This window comes from Bradysia coprophila, assembly GCF_014529535.1.
Source record: "Bradysia coprophila strain Holo2 chromosome IV unlocalized genomic scaffold, BU_Bcop_v1 contig_106, whole genome shotgun sequence".
Classification (NCBI taxonomy): Eukaryota; Metazoa; Arthropoda; class Insecta; order Diptera; family Sciaridae; genus Bradysia; species Bradysia coprophila.
Genome location: NW_023503372.1, coordinates 2,094,827 through 2,117,465, shown reverse-complemented (window position 1 = coordinate 2,117,465; position 22,639 = coordinate 2,094,827). Strand labels below are relative to the sequence as shown.

Below are 22,639 nucleotides of genomic sequence, written 5' to 3'. Positions count from 1 at the left end.
GTTTTCTGTACGTGGTGTGGGCTGACACACACACGAAATATGTACACCCGAAACTTAAACATAATGAGTGGTTCCATAAATCAGTATTTATCCCCCTAAGCTGAACTCGGGCGATTACGTAACACGAAAAACGTTCACAATTGGGTTCATCAGTTAATATTACATGAACGAAAATATGTCATGCAAAAAAATGTCTCCCTATCTACCCGAAAATGCGCAACAAAACAATATTTCTCGTTGCCATTTCACAAAAATATTACCAGCCTGTTGTGTTGTATGTGGATTGCTCTGCGATGGTTAAAGCTATTTATGAATCATTTATGCCGTTAACCATCCCCGCAGGCATCCATAACCGCCCATTTCTTATATATGTATATCTACGTATAAATAATGTCGTGCGGTGCGTGGGGATGTTTATAGCATTTATTATTATTTTTAACCGGTTTTTTGTATACAACTTTTTTTCTCCACTGTGATAAAAATCACAAAAACTCATAAATATTCAAATTTGTGTGTGTTTGTGTACGGTGTGTTATTTTTGTGACTGTTAAATTCCACATACCAGACGCTAACACATTACAAATAAAAAATGAACTTCGTAAATATTTGTTAAATTACTGGTCTTTTAAATCTTTTTTTCGCACGATAAATACAAATAATTTAATAAACATTTTCAACTATATTTATATACGTACACTCCACCACCCGTGTCTACAGCGCTCGCGACACACTCTGCGAACCGAAATTGAAATGTAATGGAAAACCGGAAAGGACATAAACCCTTGTAAAACTAATTTGTATTCGAGTGAAGTCGGCTGGAAAATTAATTTGAATTTTTGAAAGTGCTAATTACAAAAGCTAAAGTCACCACAAAAGCAATAATACACAGTCCAGCCGAGGACTACAGTTTTTTTTCCCTCGCTTTTTCTGCATTTGATCCATTAACAGTATATGTTTCGGGCATATGTTTATGATATTTGATAAATACTTTCACATAAAGTGATTATACTACATGCGTCGCTTTGCACCCGTAACTGTTTAGGCGTTTGATTGCTATATTTCACAAAAGGCTGTTGATTATCGATTCCATTGAATTTGAAAATGCATCAATGGTTTGCAGAAAGAAAAAAAGTCAGTTGATTTGATTGGAATTATCGGTATTTGGATGTTGTGTTGGGACTCGGTGGATTATTTTGACTCATCGAAATAACTGCTGCGGCAATGCAAATTTTCAATATTTTAGTCACATTCAACCGGATACACGTTCATGGTTTCGGAAATTTATAGGCGGAATGAGGAATGGGACAACAGGGAACAACTGTTGTAGTAGTTTTATTGGAGAACCCGAGGCCCTTACCTCTTGTTACATTGCCAGAGAGTTTACGAGAGTTTACTACACTTAAAACTTGAAGAATTTCGATTTAAAAAAAAATTCCATAAGTTTTTTTATTGGAACTGCGTTGCGCGCTTGTCCGATGCAGTGGAGAAGTGTAACACTTTCAGAAATTTACGACACCATTTATTTAAGTTTCCACTTCACCTTCTTTCTTTTTTTCCCCACCCAAGGAAAATGTAACCCAACTTATTAAAACAAGTATGTATGCCGTAGTGCAATTAAATTCTGAACGTGGCATACGAAATGGCCGTTCCAAGCGCTGAGATAACATTTGTTACATACTGTCCGAGTGATTAAAAAATACACTTTGACGTCATTTAATGTTAACAACGTAATTATTTCGTTACATTTCCTCCTGCAAGAAATAATTTATATTTTTTAGACCCGAGAATGTGCTTGTCTATCGATAAGTCGGTAAGCACCCGTGCTACATTTGTGGGAGGTGTGGGAAAATGCTAAACACGTTAGATAACGTTTTGAACAGTGTGGGTGGAATGGATTCTGATTTTTGAAAAATGAAACAGGACTGACCGTGCAGCGAGAAGAGATTTCCTCGACGTCCTCGGGGTAATGAAGGGTCTAGCGAATGTTATAATAATAAAGGCTCGGAATCACGTTAGCGTAGCGTCAACCAGATTGTCATATCTGACCTAAACTCGTGTTATTGAATTTTTAACGGACCTGATACCCGTCAGTTTATCAAATATCAGGTTTAGCCAGGTTGTGTTTTAAGGTTACCTGAAAGACGTATATTAAAATTTCAGGTAACCTGAAACCTGACCCGACTAGGTTAGTTGGAAATCGGATTCCGAATCAATAATCGTATACCTGAATAACCCAGTAGATAGTTATATATTCTTACGAGACTGAGCTAAATATGAACTTACGAGACTGTGTTCACTTATTCCTGAAGGGAGGTGAAAGGTGATCTGTTAACGACTACCACGTCAAAAAATAAGCAATGACCTCTGGTTAGTGCGTTTCTTTATAGTTCCAGTATTTCCAAACAAATGATGTAAAACATTAAAGTATACTTTGAACAAAAGAAGTAAAAGAAACAATGATTAAATCAGGATAGGCTTGCAATTTCTAAAAAGTTAAAGAAAAGATGACTACTGCATTTGTTCATGTACGTTTGTAAAAGGTTAAAAATATTAGAAAATACGAAAATATTTATGGAACTCAGAAAAAAGTGGACCGCCCTTTGAAGTTGTTCCTTGAATACAAACTGGCTGTTATTTTAACTTATTGACTGTAGGTCCTCCTAGATGTTATTAGCTACGTATGGTGTTAATGCGTAGACATCTAAAGCTGATAACACCTCCTGCAACGACGATAGGAAAAATACCTTATGTTCCACGAGCCAATTTCATCTCTACAAAAAATTTTCCGGTCATGAAAATAATCGGTGGTGCAAATTGAACTATAACCTTTCTCTCATTATTACGTGTACTAGCATTGTAGTGTAGCTTTTAAATTGTGAAAATAAAAAAAGAATGTTTTCGTTTACAGTCTACACAGCAGATAAAATATAACAACATAACACAGAACAATTTATTGCCCTTGCACACCGTTTCCATACGTATACGTATATATACATTCTGTTCTCCTTTGTTTCCATTTTACAACTGATACCTCGAGGGTTTAATTGATTTTTTTTTCTGGTATAATTCCGTCGATTTATACATGCATGAAGCATATAATTTAGAACATAGAGATTTATATTTCAACCCCCTCCTGCATATGAGTTGTTGTTGAATCAAAAGTTGTTTCTAATAAATAAATAATTGAAAATGTATGCTCTACTACATGTATACAATTAAGTACCACTCATCATAGTGAATATATATATATCATACAGGTGAAAAGGTTATGATAGGTACACCAAAATAAGGCATCTTTTCGTATATTGAATGATTCATTATTAATCGAAAAAGTCTGGCAGGAGAGTTCGATTTCTTTATGTTTGTAATTCTCGGTGTAATTGAAATAAATTTGTAATTTGCTTCAATAAAATTCTCTGGCTGTATAAATGAATGTGCCTGCCTACCTGTAACACTTTATGGGGATTAACATTTTGTTTCTTTTTCAATTAGGTGAGAACAAATTTTTGTTTCACTTATTTTCATTCGACGAATTTTATTTTCAACAAAAGAGAATCGTTACAAAACACCCGTCGTCCGAACGTTACAGGTTTTTTTATGGAGTTTAGTTTAATGTTCGCTTTTAACATTTCGCAACTTTTATCCTTTTTTTTCTGTTGATGAAAAATAAAATAAATTTTTTGCATAACAAAAAACAAACTGTAAAAAAAAGTTACACACAAAACCATGGCTAGAAACTGAAATAATTTTATTACGTTTTATTATTAACATTTTGGTAGTTGTACGAAGCACACACAAAAAAAAGAGTAAAAGTTTCCATTTTATGTCTCGTAATCATGGTTCTCAGGTTGAGGGTAAGTTGTAAAGAATAAAAAGGGCACATCACGGGGAAATTATAATAGAAAGACAAACTTATAACACAGTAGATTTTATGCTAACAATTTTTCCAGAACACAGGAACGGTTATATTGCAACATGAGACGGATTTGTAGATTCACTTTTTTGTGAAAATAAAAAATTTGCGACAAAGAGTTCAGAAAGTTCAGAAACGGTAGTTTGAACGGATACACGTAAATTGATTATTTATTTAACTTTTTTGAAAATGGCAATCGCCATCACGATATAATTAATTATGTCTCTTCTTTTGTTTGAGGCAATTAATAGCCGATTGATAAATAATCTTTTACTTCATTTGTTGAAACTCATCGCTTAATTTTATCATCGTAGAAATATTTTTACAGAAAATCTAGAATTTCAAAAATTCGAGAAAAACAAGAAATATCAATGAAATTTGAGATTTTTTTTCGTTTTCTTTATGTTTACGAATTTTAGAAAATTCAAGAAAATATTGGAAAATCCAGAAAATTTGAATTGTTTTCTCGAATTATCGTGATTTCGAAAAATTAAGGAAAATTCGAAAAGACAATAAGACTTCTCTCCTACTTTCATAGGTAACAGATGACCAGTTCTGATCATGAAGAAGGTATAGAAGGGGAATATATTGTTTGGGACATGGAGGAACAGAATATTTTGTTTTTTTAAAAATTTTGAAGTTATTGTAATTTCATGCTTTATTTTCTAAAAAAGTGACGAAAAGAGTCCGCTGAACAACTGTTTCGATTTCTGAATACTACTGCTGTCGTCTTCCATTCCATTCGTTTCATGCACAACTTGTTTATCCGTACCAATAGTTGATAGCCCAGCCTGACTTCCTGTAACCCAGATCAATCATTTTCGATGCATTTGAGAATCCTCAAAGACTGCTATTACCGTAATTTTGTTGGCGAATCTTCCGTCTAGCTCTGAGATCAGCGAGTTTTTGAGCTCTATTTGCAGCCAGTTCCTTACGACAAGATTCACGTTCCTCCTGACGTTGTTTCAATGAAGCCATAAAATTATCGTATTTTGTCGTTAGGCTTTCGTTTTCAATATTATGGTTGCCACCGGTAAGTTCGCTTATCAATTCATCCAACAATTGTTTCATTTGTTTATTTGTTTTTGTACTAATTGGTTGAATTTGCAGTTTCTTTATGTCTGCAATAAGCTGGTTAATTGCTTCACTCCAAGGTACTAATTGGTCTTCGAGTTGTTTTATTAATTCGGTTGTCTTTCGATTAACTGTAGTTGTTCTCGGTTGGTTATTCAGTTGTACCAACTGCGCTACAATTGCACTTACTTCGTAACTTATTTGATAATTCGGTTTGGTTTCATCTGAAATGCAGATAATATGTTAGTGTGGGCAAAAGTGAATATTATTCAAATGAAGAGTCTGTGACAAGGAGACTTACCAGTAACGGTCGTTGTTGCTGTATTATGTTCGCTATTATCATTAGTTTCACTGGCACTATCGGTATCACCAACATCTCCAGATGTTAGTTGATTAATCAAGTACTTTATCATTTCGCTCGCTTCTTCGATGTTGACAATTCCAACCGATTGATTTAGCAAGTTTGTGAGTATCGTTATCGTATCTTTTATTTGTTCACTTGCAGCAATTGTTGCAGTGATGCTATCTGTACTGCTACTATCTAAAATATCATCCTTCTGTGCGAACATACTAATAAGTTGCGATATTAGTTGTTTGGTGACTTCATCGATAAATTCATTTGGCTTGTTGATCATGCTTATTAAACACGATAAAAGCTGGCCAATCTGAGAACTATTCGCAGTTACATCATTGTCAGATGGGCTTTCTGAAATTCATTATATTTTTATCGGATATCTCGAGAAATTTAACATTGCAGGAAAATCCATCACTTACCATTATCGTTTACTGTATTATTCGGATCACTACCTGTTGGTGATTCTGCTTGAATGGGTTGAGTTGCTGTGTTAGAACAATTCGTTTCGCCATTAGCAGCACTCGTTTCTTCATTACAAGTAACCGTTTCTCCGTTTGACGTACCCGTTTCAACGTTAGAGGTACTCGTTTCACCGTAAGAAGTACTCGATTCACTAGATGAAGTATCCGCATCACCAGTTGAAGTACTCGTTTCTCCATCACAATTACAGGTGTCATCGATAGAAGTATCAGTTCCTCCGTTATAAGTCCCCGTTTCACCATTAGAAGTACCCGTTTCACCGTTAGAAGCACTCGTTTCACCGTTAGAAGTACTAGATTCACCAGATGAAGTACCAATATCACCAGTAGGAGAACTCGTTTCTCCATCATAATTACAAGTGTCAGTTTCTCCGTTATAAGTATTCGTTTCACCGTTAGAAGTACCCGTTTCACCGTTAGAAGCACTCGTTTCACCGTTAGAAGTACTAGATTCACCAGATGAAGTACCCATATCACCAGTAGAAGTACTCGTTTCTCCATCACAATTACAAGTGCCATCTATAGAAGTATCAGTTTCTCCGTTAAAGGTAGCCGTTTCCTCGTCAAATTCACCTTCTCCGCCAGATGTGTCTTCCTCTCCAGATGCACCTTCTTCACCAGATGCATATTCGTCGCCAGATGTGCCTTCCTCGCCAGATGCACCGGTTTCCCCGTTGAAAGTACTAGTTTCCCCAGAAAGATCAGCTTCATTTTCACCTATGCTATCTTTATCCCTCATTTCACATTCTTCCGTCAGTATATTTAACAAATCTATAATGATTTTGTTTATTTCTTCACTAGCTGCAGTTGAGGGTAACTCATTTATTAAGTTCTTAATTTGAATCACTATCACTTGAATATGATCTGGATTGATGGTATCTTCGGTACTTGTGGTAGAGCTCGTATCTTCATATTCAACGTAGGTGTAAGCATCACTTTCTGTTTCTTCTTCATTGTCGCTGATGTTAGTGCTAGCGCTACCAGAACTGCTTCTGATATGCAATTCGCCTGATAATTTTTCCATGAGCTGATATAATTGGTCGTTAGTCTCCGCGCAATTAGTGGTTTTGAGAAATTCACTGAGCAGAATTAGCAGTTGCGTTATAGCTTCGTTTAATCGTTCACTTACTACAATTGAATGGCTAGTCGGGGTGTCATGTCCAGTTGGCTCACAAGTCGTAACTGGTGAAGTTGTATTTGTGCTGGGAGCAGTTGAGGTGGTGATTGGAGAAGTGGTGGTTGTGTCCGCTTCTGTATTAACTATTGTTGTTTCAGGAACCTTCGTCGTTATGATCTCAGGTGCATTTGTTGTTGTTACAGGTTCCTCAGTCGTTGTCTTTGAGGTTGTTACAGGTGGCTTAGATGTTGTGGTTCCAGATGCTTTAGTTGTTGTGGTTACAGATGCTTTAGTTGTTGTGGTTACTGGTGCTTTAGTAGTAGTTGTTGTTTTTGTTGTAGGAGTTTTTGTGGTCTGTACCGTTGGCAATGCAGGAGGATTAACTATAGTATTTCCAATTGGTGGTGAGACCGTAGGCACTTTAACATTACTATTTGAGATGCTGTTTATGTACTGTTGTGCATTATTTAAATAAGCCTGAGCTGCAGTTGGCCTTGATGTCGCGGGTACATTTTCTATTCCCTGGAAGGAACACATTTAAAAACAAAGTTTTTTCCGGTAAATTATGTATGTAGATTACCTTGACCAAGCACCAAATTAATAGGACAGAAATAAGTTTCATTTGAACTACAATTTCCCAATCAATCGCTAAGGATTTGAACTACCAAATGATATGTTTGCTCGCTGATTGCCAGCTTTTATAGAAGTGTGAAGTTCAATTTGTGCAAATATTGATAATTGAGTCGAATATTTTAATTCCACATGTGCCACCTTTTTGTCGTGCTACAGTAAATGGTTGCAAAATTAAATGAAATTAAAAATTTAATTCGCAAAAATTTAGACGCATTCTGGGATCAAGGTCATACATTAACGAAAGTAAACTGAATTAAAAAGATAATTTTCAAATAAATGTGGTTGGTTTAGCGGTCGTTGGTGTAGCGAATACTATAAGTCGACTAAAATATGTCCAATTTAAATATTACGCTGCTGGTAGAACTTTTATTTAAGTTTGACAAATACAAATACCGCCACTTCAAGTCATTTTCTGCGAGAAGTAATTTGAATTTACATCCACAGTTTTGAAATAAAGAATAAGTATCCGTTAAGATTGTATATTGCAACGTTTGCTGATGTCTGATGCGCGTTAAATTCAAGGGTTAACTAAGGACTGTTTTTGGGTCGATCAGAAATCGAGGTCGCTCCACAGATCCACAGAATATACCAGGCCCGTAACTGGGTGATTGAACACTGTATCAAAGTTACTCCTACACCAGTCAATTATTTTCATCCTACAATCATTGTACAAATCTGTCCTCGACCAACTTCATGGGCTTAAATTATTTACTAATTTAAATCAAAACAGAGCCTGTTACTGAGTCTGAAGTTATGTTACAATCAGATTATAACAATCTAGATAATAATAACTAAACCATTAAGGCTACGTAACAGCGTATACTTGACGGCTGTGTACTTTTCTAAGGTCCTTCGATTTTGATCTATCAATAACACCCCTCTCGTTTACTTTGAATTAATCAAACGTGGTCGTTGGTCGTAGCATCTCTTTCATTGAATGCTGCTTTCACCATGATAATAATTATGTAAAATTGTAAATTAATACATCCGAAAAAGCAGGAAGCACCTCTGAGAGTTACTTGTTTTGTCTCTCGATTCAAAAACATCCAAGAAAAAAATATAGGAAAAAACAAGAAATCGACGCTGGCTGGATAAATATTATTAATTAAGCCGACGTAAATTGCACGCTCTATTTACTCACGGACATATGGCATAAATAAGTTGCGTGTGGATTTTCATAAATGTTTTTTGCATATATTTATTTACCTAACAAGATCGTCGCATCAAAGTGTCGACGATAATGTTTTCAATGGAAAAACAGAAACACGTCTCGCAATATTGTTTGCGTCTATTTTGAGAACACAGTCCTTTGATTAATTTAAAATCATTTAATGGTTTCTGATGAAACAAGGAAACACAATTTCAAATGCGAACATTCAAAAGGCATCTAACAATGGGGTATACCATGAATAATAGTCCCACAAGCTAAATTTTGCATTCCAGGATCGATTTCACCGAAACTTTGTCTGGCTAGCTTATTTGTAAGTGTTCATTTTGAATAAATGGATGTATAGGTAAATCGGTATCGGCTTTTCCAGTCTTTTCAGCCAGACGATTGCTGAAAATTATAAATTATAAATTTTCCAATTAAAAGTAGCCTACGAGGCGGTATTCAGAATTGTTAGTCGAAATAAAAGCGAAATAATGTGCTAACATCACTACCTTTCGGCGTTTCACGGATTGTAAATTGAAATCGAAAATTAGAATGCGAATTTTAATGCAAACAAAATATTTGCGATGGAAAAGAAACGTCTGGCAACATTAATTACCAGACACAAAACAGCAACCGTAAAATTGGATCAAAAAGGATTACGACCACATCTCCATCCAATGAAAAAGAAAGAGTTTCACGATTCGCATACAGTCATCACTGTAGTATACAACCAACGCGCTTATTATATCCAACGGTTAGATATCATCGAAATGTGTCTATACAGAGATAAATGGAATATTAACAATTGACATTTCAATTCTGATCGTGGGATTATTAGATTTATTGCTCTTGATAAAAGCGAGACATTGAATGACAAGCTTAACATTATTTTTTTTTCCTGGACGGGGATATTCACAAGCAAGGGAAGGATATTTTGTCCTCGATTTATTTATAACAATAAAAGCATAGAAAATTCAAATGTTCTGCATTGAAAGCTTCGACTTAAACTTTAACAATGTGACAGATTTTTGTAGAAATAGCTCTGTTGGCGTACAGATGCTGGACAAAAAGTGAGTCATTTCAAGTAGGAAAAGTTGAATAGAAAACCAGCAGGGAAGATAATGACTCAGGAACGTTTTCATAGCAGTGATTGATAGTCATTTTTCCATATTTTCTTGAACTTTCCAATATTTGTCGACATTTTTCAAAAAAAAAATTTTTTTATTAAAATTTGGAAAAATGTAGGAAAATTCGTGACAAAGTATGAAAATTTGTCGCGAACAGCATCTTACGGCCAATAACAAGTGTAGTCTGGCTTAGCGTGACTTCCGAACCACGTCTCGAAGTATGTTAACACTCTCTGAAGAAAGTTATTTGCTTGATTGATATCTAGCCTAAATGTAGGCTTCACAAGTGCCATCGCTTCCTTTAAACCAAGCACTACCTCAAATCACAGTTTCATGCAATTCATGCAAGGATATCACAACAACTCATCTTGAAAATTAGATTTGAAAAGAAAAAGTTAAATTGCCAGCGAACTATAGTTTTTTTTCCAAACAAGTCAACCATGATTGATATGGTTTGAAGGCTCCTAGACGATATCCAGATGATATCTAGACTTTTTTTCCCCCAAGGAATCACAATTAGTTTCCACTTGGTTCGCGTAGAAACGGTGTAGACTCGACCGGTGTAGACTCGACCGGTGTAGACTCGACCGGTGTAGACTCGACCGGTGTAGACTCGACCGGTGTAGACTCGACCGGTGTAGACTCGACCGGTGTAGACTCGACCTTCAAGTACACGAATACTTCAATTTAGCAATTAAAATGAGGTGCGTACATTTTTTCAGCAGGGGAGTTAATAGCTTCCAACCCTCTACGACGACAATATGCCATTCTTATTACTTTAATAAGAAATGCGACATGTCAAAACCGGTCTTCGACAATTCGTTAGAAGAAGGAACTGATTTGAATCTACAACATCCATTCATAGGATCCCCAACTAAGCCATTTTCAGCTTTATCTTTTTTAGTATCAAGTGAGAGAATGCTTTGAATTCTTTATCGCCATAATTAGATTGTGAATTGAAGCAATTTTTTGATAACTTTATGTTTGAAAAGTGGTTTGCGTTGGCAATCAAACGCAGAACTGACTTCCTCTAACGGTCTCTGCCACTAACTAAAGGAATCTTTGAATTTAAAGTGCAGCGCACGTGTTGATATATACATTTCCCTGTTGGCTGATTCCCATTTTTTTTCCTTCAATTTTTTTTTTTGATGATGAGCGTGACTGTGACAAGTTCATATATTAATTTTTAACGCAGGGCTCAACTACTGATGTGCGTTGAAGGGATATTATGATTATGATCGCTATATGGGTCATAACAATGTGTATATTTGAAGAAAAAGCCTCGATTACATTTCACCCTCTTTTTTCATGTGCACGAAATACAATTACATTTTCTGCATGCATTAAGACCAGAACAATGATGACATGACCCCTCTTACGTATATATACGTTTGTTTTGTCGGTGAATAAATAACAATTTATAATTTCGTACGCTTTACAATAAAATATGTTTCATGTTGGTTGTTTTTGTGGGGGTTATCGTTATACATTCATTTTTAACATTCTCCACGTCACGTCAATTTATTCGATTCCAAAAATTATTTAATTGTTCAAAATGACAAAATCACGTGTGCAATTCAAGCAACGATCTATCGTATAATGTGTGCGGAGCTGCAATATCGGTATTATTATGGGTTTTAACACATTATACACATTATAATATTCAATTAGATTAGCTCTGAATTATTATTTATGGCTGGGAGTGGAAGAAATAAATTTTCAGCAAAATTTTAATTTATTTCTAGCAAATATTCAAATCCTACAGTCAATTTCGAATTAGGCAGACTAAATGAAATTTGAAATTCATATATAATATTATACCCCGGACTCGTTATGAACGGGTAATATGTGCATACATTTAGTGTAATCGATATGGTCATTTTATTCGAATGGTCGGTCGTTGAAAGATAAAAATTTAATTGACAGGTACAGTGACCAGGCATCGTATGAATTTTAATTGCAATAATTGAAGCATTTAAACAAAGAATTTAAATAAACTGGTGAACAAATTCTTTGCATCTAAAATCATTGTAAATAGTGCAAAGTCTATGTTGGGATTTATATTTATGTCAAAAACCTGACCTGAGACAACATTTTGACAGGACTAAGACTGGCAATATGAAACAGCATATAAGATCTAGCTAGTGTTGCTTGTAAACCAAAATCCCTTTTAAAGTGATTGATGTTTTAAATCTTCTACTTCAAATGTTTCAACATAAACTTTGTTTTAAAAGAATCATCATCAATTGACTCTCAGTAATTTTTTGTCGTCGATGTCGATAACACATGACAAACCTGCACAAAAAATGTCTCTCTTAAGATACTGTTATGGAAAATCAAATAAATGAAGATTGAATGCCGTATCAAGTTAGGACACCAGAAGGAAGCGCGAACTCTAAGATTTCGAAAACACCAACCAATAATTAACAAATTCCTTCAGTTAACTAGCGGGTGACGAAATTGTCCGTCGACTTTCTTTGTACTGTGTTAATAGTTGCTCAACTTTTGGCTTATCTAATCTAAATGTCGTCTTCTAAAGGTCTCCAGTGTTTTATATTAGAAAATCTCAAAGAGTTTTTTTTAAACAAAAATGCATGCAAAAATGCAAAAAAGCATGCAGTACCACAACCTATTTTGACCAGACGCAGTGCTTTCTTTTTCCTCTTTTTTCTTCCTTCAGCTCTACAATACTTTTATGACACTACGGTATTTCAATAAGCAAACTTTATGTCATTAGAAGCTGGTGGCAAATAAACAAATGTTGAGCAATGCAATGCAATAAGTGTAAGGCAAACGTAGATGTGTTACAAATAGTAAAAATTGTTGAAGAATGAATTTTGGTCTCATTTCGATTAGATTTATCCGTAAGTAACGGCGAAAGTAACGTCTTAATGGGTCATCTGTTAATAACAGTCGCTAATGAGTGTTCTTTTTTTAAATAAAAATATTGCAACAAATGAAGTAATAGACTTTGTCCATACTTGCATCACATTAGTATGATTAGCAAGTCTAGTACTTCATTGGATCTAATCATTTAGAGCAGACTGATACCAAACAATTTACCTCACCTCTGTCTTACGACATTAATTTGATTGAAAACCGTCCGTAACATTTTACCGGACCTTCCACGCATGTTGAACATTTGTTACACGCGATAAACGATTCTATATTAAATTCTGCGTATGCTTCTCCCACCGAATTACACAGAATCAAGAAACAAAAACCTTAATTAATGCTAAAATTTGATATCACATTCTGCACATGTTGGCATATACGTTCGCATTTAATGTGTACACATGGTATACGTAGTTTTTGACGCGATGTTGATTATAGAGAGACGCTATTTTAAATCCAAGTTTTGATTAAATGTTGGGTATAATATTTCATTTAGTTGAAAATTTCCAGCATACACTGGGTATGGGAGCAAAATTCCATCGCGAATACCTTATCGCGTAGAAAATGTATGAAATTTGGATGGTAAGAGTGGAAATGTTAGCTACTGCCTTGGTTAATGTAAAGGCTGAATGGGGAACATACACACAACAACCCACACACAACCAAATTGATCAAAATGACTGATTTTGATCATGATTAATGAAAAATTATTTTCTTTTTGGACTTGTGTGGCCTTTCTGTAGACAACATTTTCTTATGCCAATACAGACTTATAGAGTTACCGGCATGAAACATTGAGTTTGAGTGGTGTGTTATGTATAATTCCAAGTTTGGTATCTGTATAATTAATGCGAAATTCGAAACTTGTGTGTACGATAATCTTTTGAGTTAAATTTCCATTAATGTGTCTGTCATACTAACGATATTTAGACAGAATATAGACAATGAACGCGTAAAAAATTCGCCAATTTTTTCTTTCCCTTTTAAAGTTTAACTAAGCGCTACATTCGTGCATAGTATTTCCACTATTTGGAAACGAGGAAATTTGATCTTTTACAGCCGTTAGACAACTAAGCTAAAGAAAATTAGTTTTGTATTGAAACTGCCTATTATATTCCGTTCGGTTCGACCCATTAAAGATGTATGAGAGTAACTAAACAAATTAGAAACCATTCAATGCACGCAATCGAAGTTAATAAAATATGAACTTGATTAATCGATGTTGTGTCGTTGAAAAATGTTTATGTTTATTTTGTCAGTCCCGTAATTGCAGACTATGGATTCCAGTTGAGTCCCTAGATAATGGTAAATTATGGACGTATACAGCTAAGCCGTAATAGCAATACCATTATCTGAAATATGTTTGACACGAATTCGACCTTCGGAATGAACTGTAAAATATTTTTTTTTCCTAAATCAATCTTCATTATTGACAAAAAAAAGAGAAATGAAAAGAACTAACGTTACCATTAAAAACTAATAGAGAACCGGTGTAGAATGGTATAGATGTATAAGCAATGTTTAGCAACAACGGGTAAACCAAATGGTATTAACAGAGAAATGAAACTGCCAAGAAAAGTTCTTCGTTTTTTTTTTCTTTTCTTATTATTCTTCCACCGTGTGGCGTTTTACACTACCATTCGGTGTAAGCGAACAAATAAACGAATGTTTTTCGTTCCAAAATGTAATTGAAATTGGTTGTGGCAAGCTAATTTATTTCTTTCATAGTCTCCTGATAAAATGTATTAACTGGAAGTCTCTGCTATTTTCAACTTACTTATTGAACATGATGAGAAAGCTAACGGTCATTTTGTGTGCATTTTAGAAATGTAACAACAAACGGAAAATTTATTTAACTTTTCGTTTCATTTTGTTCTGTTTGTTTTATTTTCCAGGAGTTGTATTATTGGACGACAGCTGGAAGTCAAAGTGTGTAGTCTTGGAACTGTGATAAACCGGACCGCATACCAATCGGACTACTGCCATTTGGAGGGAGCGGGTAGACAATCGCAACCGATGCCAATTCGATGGATGGCATGGGAAAGTGTTTTATTAGTAAGTCAATTAACATAATTAACTGTCTTGCACACGTAGAAAAATCCCACTACCCTATCTAGTCTTCCCTTCTTTCTTTCTCTGAATTCTCTCGTCTGACATTTAAAATACCATACGAGATTAGTGAAATCAGAAAAACGGTGAGGAATTGCAGTAACAGCTTGAATACGAAAGTGAGATTTTTTACGTGGGCAAAACAGTGACAATAAAAATCATAAACACAATCTACACCATACATTCTAGAGTTTGATACGTTTTTTACTAACATACTAAAAGAACAGAGTTCATTTTTTTTAAGCTCTGATAATTTGCAAAAATGTCTCAGATAGTAGCGCCAGACAGTCGTTAATTTATTCATTCATACCATTAAAGAGCGACCTACTTTCCTCTTTTATTACAATCCTTCAAATTCTACTTTAAGAAAATTCTTTGCGGAAAACACCATTCTTTTGTCATCAAAGCTTGCGAGTGGCGGGAATGCTAACAGAAATCGTAGGTGATTGTTCTACACTGCATAGATGCAGTTGCATTTACTGGTCGCAGATAACTAGAATTCAGGAAGAATGTTCACCGACAAAAAAGATTCGAAAATTTCATCTATAGCAGGTGTAACCGTATTTTTTGCTGTATTTTTTGTATGAGGTGCTGCAGCTGTGTCAGATACATACTGTGGGCCTGAAAACAAAGTTACTTGCTAAATTTTCAAATTTTTGTTAATGTTTTCGTGATTGTGTCCACACTTTATAAATGTTTATTACTTGATCAATAGAAAAAAGGCTTAGCCAACCCCTTGGAGAATTTTGTTTTACATGCTCGCGGATCGAAAATCTTTCTCTTCATCGAACTTGAAGGCAATTGACGACTTCACGTTGTAAAATCTTTTTAATGAATAATTGAACTCGTCTTCGCCTCAGAATTTTAAATTTTTTATCCCTACTTATGTAAGCAGCACTGATTGACGAGGAAATCAAATTCGAATCTTTTACTTCTTCTGATCAAAGTTCTCATAGATTGATGCAATCTCTTGTACTTCCATAGAACTAACATTTATTTTGATATATAAAAAGGCATCAGCTTATCGCTTATTTGTTTGTAGCTGTTGTTAACAAATGAAATGGATTTTTACAACATCTACACTCCACTTAGACTCTGCAGTCTTTACTTAAATGTCAATGAGAGCTGTTGAACAAAGAACTCTTTCAAAGGAAAAAAAATATCAGTGAGTTGTATCTTGCGAAGCCTGCTTGAAACTGCATATAAGTTCATATGTACATACCTCATTACAATCGAAAAAAAACAGCGCTCTCATGGACTAATAGCTCATCGGGTATAGCGGCAGCAGCTTGGCATCTAGGTCAATTAAAAGTTTTTTTTCCTAATTGCCCTTCCCACAACTCCCTTTCACAAGATAAAAATTGGTGAGATAAATTCCATTGTTTCAAAGTTTGTATCAGACCAACTGACTTCATATATAAATTTGTAAAGAATTAGGGCATGCGAATGGTTCACCGATTCATATGTTGCTGAATTGTTTTGTGTTTTTTCGTCGAATATCAATAAAAAGTCTGCGATAGCTGAACAAATTTATAATGGTCTCTACTCCACGTATTACCATCGATGGAAACGCGTAAAAAAATGGTCGTAATATTTTAAGACTTCCCATTGTTGATTTAACTATTCATCGTTGTTATACGTGTTCCCCGTGCCATTTGAATCGTCAAGCCAAAATGTATATGCTACACAACTCTGTGTGTATTAATGATTTTTGCAGTAATCTTTATCGTTTATCAAACGTATAAAAATAACTGTGAGCCATCATGGTTGTACGTACACACCGCACACAATATAATAACGACAAAACACAGCGTTCCTTATTCATTTCGATTTTTCTATTTTCTTCTACAGGGAAAGTTTACATCGAAATCAGACGTTTGGTCGTTCGCAATAACCCTTTGGGAAATACTAACGTTTGCTAGAGAGCAGCCATTTGAGAATATGACCGATGAAAAAGTGATTGAAAATATCGGGCATATTTATCAGGACGACAAAAAACATGTAAGTTGATTTATGTAAGGCATGTATGGGTGTGTGGGTATGTAGTACTTGGAACAACAGTGAGAGAGTATAAAAACCAGCAAATAAAGGTACCCATTTCCCATTGCCGGGGAAAAGGTACATATTATGTGAAGGTGGATTGAACAAATAAATACAACCATTTCGGCTTTAGTTTCAATCTCAATATTGATGTTATTTGTTTTTATTTTTCCAAATATATATTTTCTTTGTCGGGATTGTTGCACGAATGGTCTTAACCGAAAGGAAAGAGATATATTGGTTATATCAGTCATCTGGAATTGATGTAAAAATACACATAGCGAATGTTGTGGTATAAAATACAGATAATTTCACATTATATAACTACGTATGGATTGAATGGGATTTTATAAAAATTGCAAATTTCTTGTTGTGATTATTGAGGTGGTTCTTATATTCGATTGTATATATACCCGAAGCGTATAATAATAACACACAGCCCTCCCGATGTTGCTTTAGTATAATCGAATTGTGAATACAGAAGTCAGAATACATTAAAATTGACTTTGTAATCCAACAAACATTCGATCAATATTTTTTCTCTTCGTCAATGAAACATTCAAACGAATTTCGTTTTTTTCCTGTTCGCTTCAAATTTTCTTACTTCATCTTTTGGAGCCGGGTTTTGTTTTCAATTTCAATGAAAAGGAAAATCTTAAAACTTTTCGCTGAGTTTCTTTTCATACAACTTGAATTGTCAGGGGGATTTTCAATACGATTGACCACCACAGAGACAGTGCAAGACAGACTGCAAATTTTGTGATGTGTTTAAAGCCGGAAAACCATTTTTATTGTATTGCCGATCGTTACATTTACAATCGACACTAGTTAACTTTCGATTTCTAGGTACGATTAGGCGGTCTGTAGGGAAAACGGACAGATAGATAACTTACTATTTAAAAACAAACGGAAAACGCATCGAGGTATAATCATTAAATCTGTGGTTCAAAGTATCACCTGAATGTTTGATACAAATTCTAGTACTTCATTTGTTTAACATTCATTTTGACGATGAAATAACCGAATGAACCGTACGCCATTGCTCGTTGTTGACAATAACAGATTTCTGCAAAGGGAAAGTTCAAAGTTTCGAAATTCCAGCAGACTTCTAAATCAACTACCGTCAAAATATATTCATAATACTGCTAGGTCACATCCATTTCTGAAACCATTTCAATAACCTAAACAAGCTAATTCATGCTTGAAGCGATCACTTTATCATGATAGTAATCGTGATAATAAACAACGTCAATGAAGCATTGTTCTGGAATTGCGACCGGCGACTGACTATTTTGATTGTAGACCTAATAGTATAGTTGACCGATCACGGAAAGGAAGGATACCGTTTATACAATTATCGAATGTAGTTCTTCATACCATCTAAATATTATTGTAAAATATCGATTGTTTACAACAAAATCTTGTCCTTCATTAACCTGTAACATACTTTCCGCATAGAAACAGTTTTACTATCTGATCTATTACTTCATTTGATCGAAAATTTTCATAGATTGATTTCAGAAATCTTTTACTTCATTTGTTTTGAACATGCTTTTTGCTATATAAGACCTCTTTAGTCAGAGCTTGTTGTTTATTGTTGTCGTTGTCGATAACAGATGACATCCGTCTGTAACAGGTATAATGGAAAATTAACCACAGTTCATGGCTTACATTTGTCCTAGCTATCGTTAACAGATGAAGTATATTTAGTGAAGTAGTCTCGTCAACGTGTGTTTGTGCCTTTCTTATGCCACGTCACAATCATTTTTTTACAAATTTCGGCTAAATCGTCGAGCAAAAAATTGCCAATTCTGATGACTACTTCAGGACGGTAATCTTCAAAATTTTGGAGGTACTTTGTTGGGTAAATGAGATTCTCTTAGACCTGCGATTTGTGATGTTCTTCTTTATAGTTATGTAAATGCAAACTTTAAACGAATAAAGAAAAAAAATCTTTCCATTTATTTTCAGACTCTTCCTGCAATGCCTTTGAATTGTCCGAGAGAAATCTATGACTTAATGTGCGAATGCTGGCAACGAAACGATTCCAATAGGCCCAACTTTAGAGAAATCCATTTATTCTTACAACGAAAAAATTTGGGATATAAGCCATCCAATATTTATTGACTATATAATTAAAACAAAGGAGAAAAATGAAGAAAAAAAAACGGAAAAAATTGACTTTCAAATTCGGATGTTAGGTGTACAAAAAAAAGGAAGAAAAAAGAAGAAAATCATGGAAGGTAATAAAAGTAAATTTTAGTGGTAAATTGATTACACAGAACCTTTTTTACAAGTGATCTTAGTGATTTTTTATAAATAATATGAAGTGTTACTATCTTCATCGTCGTTTTTTTTTAAATTTTTTTAATTATTTAATTTTATTTAAAATATTTTATAAATTATCAAAAACAAAAGAAAATTACCCGAATTTTTATACAAAGAAAAACAAAAAACGTAAAACCGTTTCCTCATTGTCTCGTTTTCCTTTCATATTTACAAAAAATTTCCGAAAAATTATTATTAATTAGTGATAATTGTGGCATAAATTGAGAATTTTTAATGGATTTTTTTAAGTAACAAAAAAATAAAGTAAATTTTTAACTTTTATTAGCAACATGTAGTCATGACAACAACGCGCTTTTATAGATTAAAATATTGAAAAAAGAAGAAGAAGAAAGTTATTAAAAAGTAAAAAATATCATTTTACTGCAGCAGTAGTTTTTCATGTTATCATATTATTATATTCACAATATTTAAAAGAAAAAAAATCGTAAAAAATGAACACAAAAAAAACATTTAACTTTAGCTACTACAAAAATGATATTTAATTAAAGAAAAATTTAAAATTAAAAAAGAATCCTTTTTAACTCTGGACACCCCCTTAAATATGATGAACTTGTACGGATGATTTTTGACAATAAATGAAGGAAATATTTATTAAAATTACGAAAACAAAAAAAGAAGAGAAAATATGGGCTTGATATTGACCATGTGTGTGTGGCGGAGAGAAACTAATAATAAAAGAAAAACTATTTTCTAAATGATAGCGAAATAAAAAATAAAATTAAAAAAAAGGAAACCCACAAAGACAAACAAATCATTTTTCAGAGACAAGAAATACGTATACGTATACCTAGTGTGTCAAAAATACAAAAAAAAATTAAGTTTTTATCGCTGGAATATCGTCGTCAAATTTGTTTCCAATTTTTCATTTTTTGTTAACCAAAATTTCCATAAAACATTATCGGTCAATTGAACTTATTCCGAACATTTAAATCGTCGAAGAATAAACTCAGCTTCAAAAGGAAGGTCGTGTGTGCATACAGCATTTTATTACAGGTACTTTAATCTCTCACAGGCCGAAAGCATACCTCCAGTATAATTATGGGATCTATTATTCCCCTTTAAAGAGATTGATGGCAAATCTTCTACTTCAATTTTTTTTTTAACATACGAACGACTATATTATCAAGTTACTTCCCTTTATTTTTGTCATTCATGTCGATAACAGATGATACCTGACATAAAATTTTTTTGAATGAGAGTGTCCAAAACCACTAGAAACACTGTTACGAAAAAAAATCAAATTCCGCATTGAGTTAGGACACCGCCAAGCGCCAACTCTAACATTACGAAAATTCTAACCAAAATTTTCAACTTCCTTCATCTATCATTTAAGTAGCTGGTTATGAAATTGTCCGTCGACGTTCTCTCGTGCAACGCAAAAAGTGATTCAGTCAGTGAGTCAGTATGGATACGGAGGTATGTACAACAGTAAGAAGAGACTAAGACTCTGTATTTTGTTGATAGTTGCGCCACTTTTTGGTTTATTTAGTCTTTTCAACGGACTTGCGTTTTCTAAAGGTCTCCAGAGTTTCATATTAGAAAACCAAAAAAAAATATATTTTTTTTAGAACAATTGCATGTAGAACTACAACCCAATTTGACCATACACTGTCCTTTCGTTTTCCTGTTTTTTTTTCTCCCTTCAGCTCAATAGTTCTTTTAAGACACTGCGGTATTTCAAATAGCAAACTTAATGTATACTTTCCGTCATTAGAAGCTGATGTTAATAAAGCAATTTTGAGTAATGCAATAAGTGTAAAGCAAACGTAGATGTGTTACAAATAGTAAAAATTGTTGAAAATTGAATTTTTGTCTCATTTTGTTCAGATAATTAGATCTGGAACGGCTGCTATGAAACGAGAAAAAATTGAAAATATTTTTTTTATAAGAACTTGTTCTTTCAATGCTGAACCGCTTGCCTAATTGAACCCCATACCTATTCTTGTTTCAAGAAGACCCTTTTTTTAAACGAAATATTTTACTGATTAACCCATTAGACTAATTATTGTCCATCTAAGGATTTCTCATTTAAATATTACAAAATTTCGATTAAAACAAACAAACAAATTCGATCTCGTCACTTTTCATAATTTCTACAGAGTTGCCTCTAATCTGCCCGAATCTACTGAACATCATACCGAGAATATTCAAATTAAAACCGACAAGTTTCAATCTACACCTCATCGAGCGAATTTCAATGTGAGTCTGAACAGCTGTAAGCGTATCGCAATATGATTGTTGAATCTGTTACTTCTTTTATTTTATGCATCGCCTGCAGTATTAATACAACATCTTTTACTTCGCAAGATCGCTAATTTTATCACTAATTTCGTTGTATTAAGATAAAGCTATGGACAGAGATCGCTTTATTTTCATCAGCGTTGTCGATAACAGATATTTCAAGCTGATTTAAAAAATTAAAATTGGCAACAACTTCAGCTCGGTCTGAAAATTGCTAAATATGCTTCGTTCTGTTAACGATAGCGACAACAAATGTAAGCCATGAACTCTTGCTGATATTTGAGGTAGTGACGATAACAATTTCCACAATCTATTTCTAAGTGGCACAAAATTGCTACTCTAAGAAGCTTGCTTACCTCGTGTATATGTATCAGTTAGATGTGAACAATCCTAGATATTTGGCCCTCGTGGCCCCTACATTCTGATTGTGAGCGAAACTGGCAAAACTGGAAATGTTTATCGTTCATGCTAACAATATGTTTTTACTATGGTTTCCGAATCGTTCTCCAACCATTTAATATTCTTTTCACACTAAAAATAACGGAAAAATAATGTAATAATTCTAAATCTATCCCGTTTCCCCTTGTGCCTTTTCAACCGCCTGTCGTGGTTCGCTAATTTTACTTTATAAATAATTAAAATAATGAAAATTAAATGAAATTTTTCCCATATTTTAACTGAAAACTATTTTTTGTTTTTCGTTTCTACGATGAGTTTTTCTGATTAATAAAATGAATTCTAAGAAAAATGTAAATAGATTTTCCTTCCTCCGTTTTTTTTTATTAAAAAAACTTACAAAAATATTTAAAAAAATAATTTCGTCGTTTTTAAACCATTTTTTTAAATTAAATTTAAATGCAAGAACTGAAAAAAGTAAGAAAAAAATGAATTGAGCGTATTTTTAAAAGAAGCGATGAATTTAATTATACATAAAAACTAAAAAAATTATATTAAAAAATAAAAACTAAAAATTCGAATTCCTAAACTGGTGTAAAATGATGAAAGGATTTTTCTCTCATTTTGAATTTATTGACAAAAAAGAAAAGATGTAACGAAGTAAGATGTAAAAGATATTAAAAACGAATCCGATTCTTGTTACAAAAAAAAACGAAAATTTAAGAAAAGAAAAATAAATAATGAAACCCAAACTGGCT

General features: G+C 33.8%; 1 protein-coding gene across 3 annotated transcripts in view; it reads left to right on the top strand.

Moving 5' to 3' along the window:
• The window catches only part of LOC119070822 (discoidin domain-containing receptor 2), a 210,770-nt gene extending 189,476 nt beyond the window's left edge, over positions 1-21,294 (top strand). For all 3 annotated transcript variants that reach the window (XM_037175321.1, XM_037175322.1, XM_037175320.1), the window contains 3 exons: positions 14,642-14,801; positions 16,707-16,856; positions 18,867-21,294. In XM_037175321.1, the coding sequence (XP_037031216.1) occupies positions 14,642-14,801; positions 16,707-16,856; positions 18,867-19,022 (466 nt within the window). In that variant the 3' untranslated portion in view covers positions 19,023-21,294. The remainder of the gene's footprint in view (positions 1-14,641; positions 14,802-16,706; positions 16,857-18,866) is intronic.
• Positions 21,295-22,639: the final 1,345 nt, after the last annotated feature.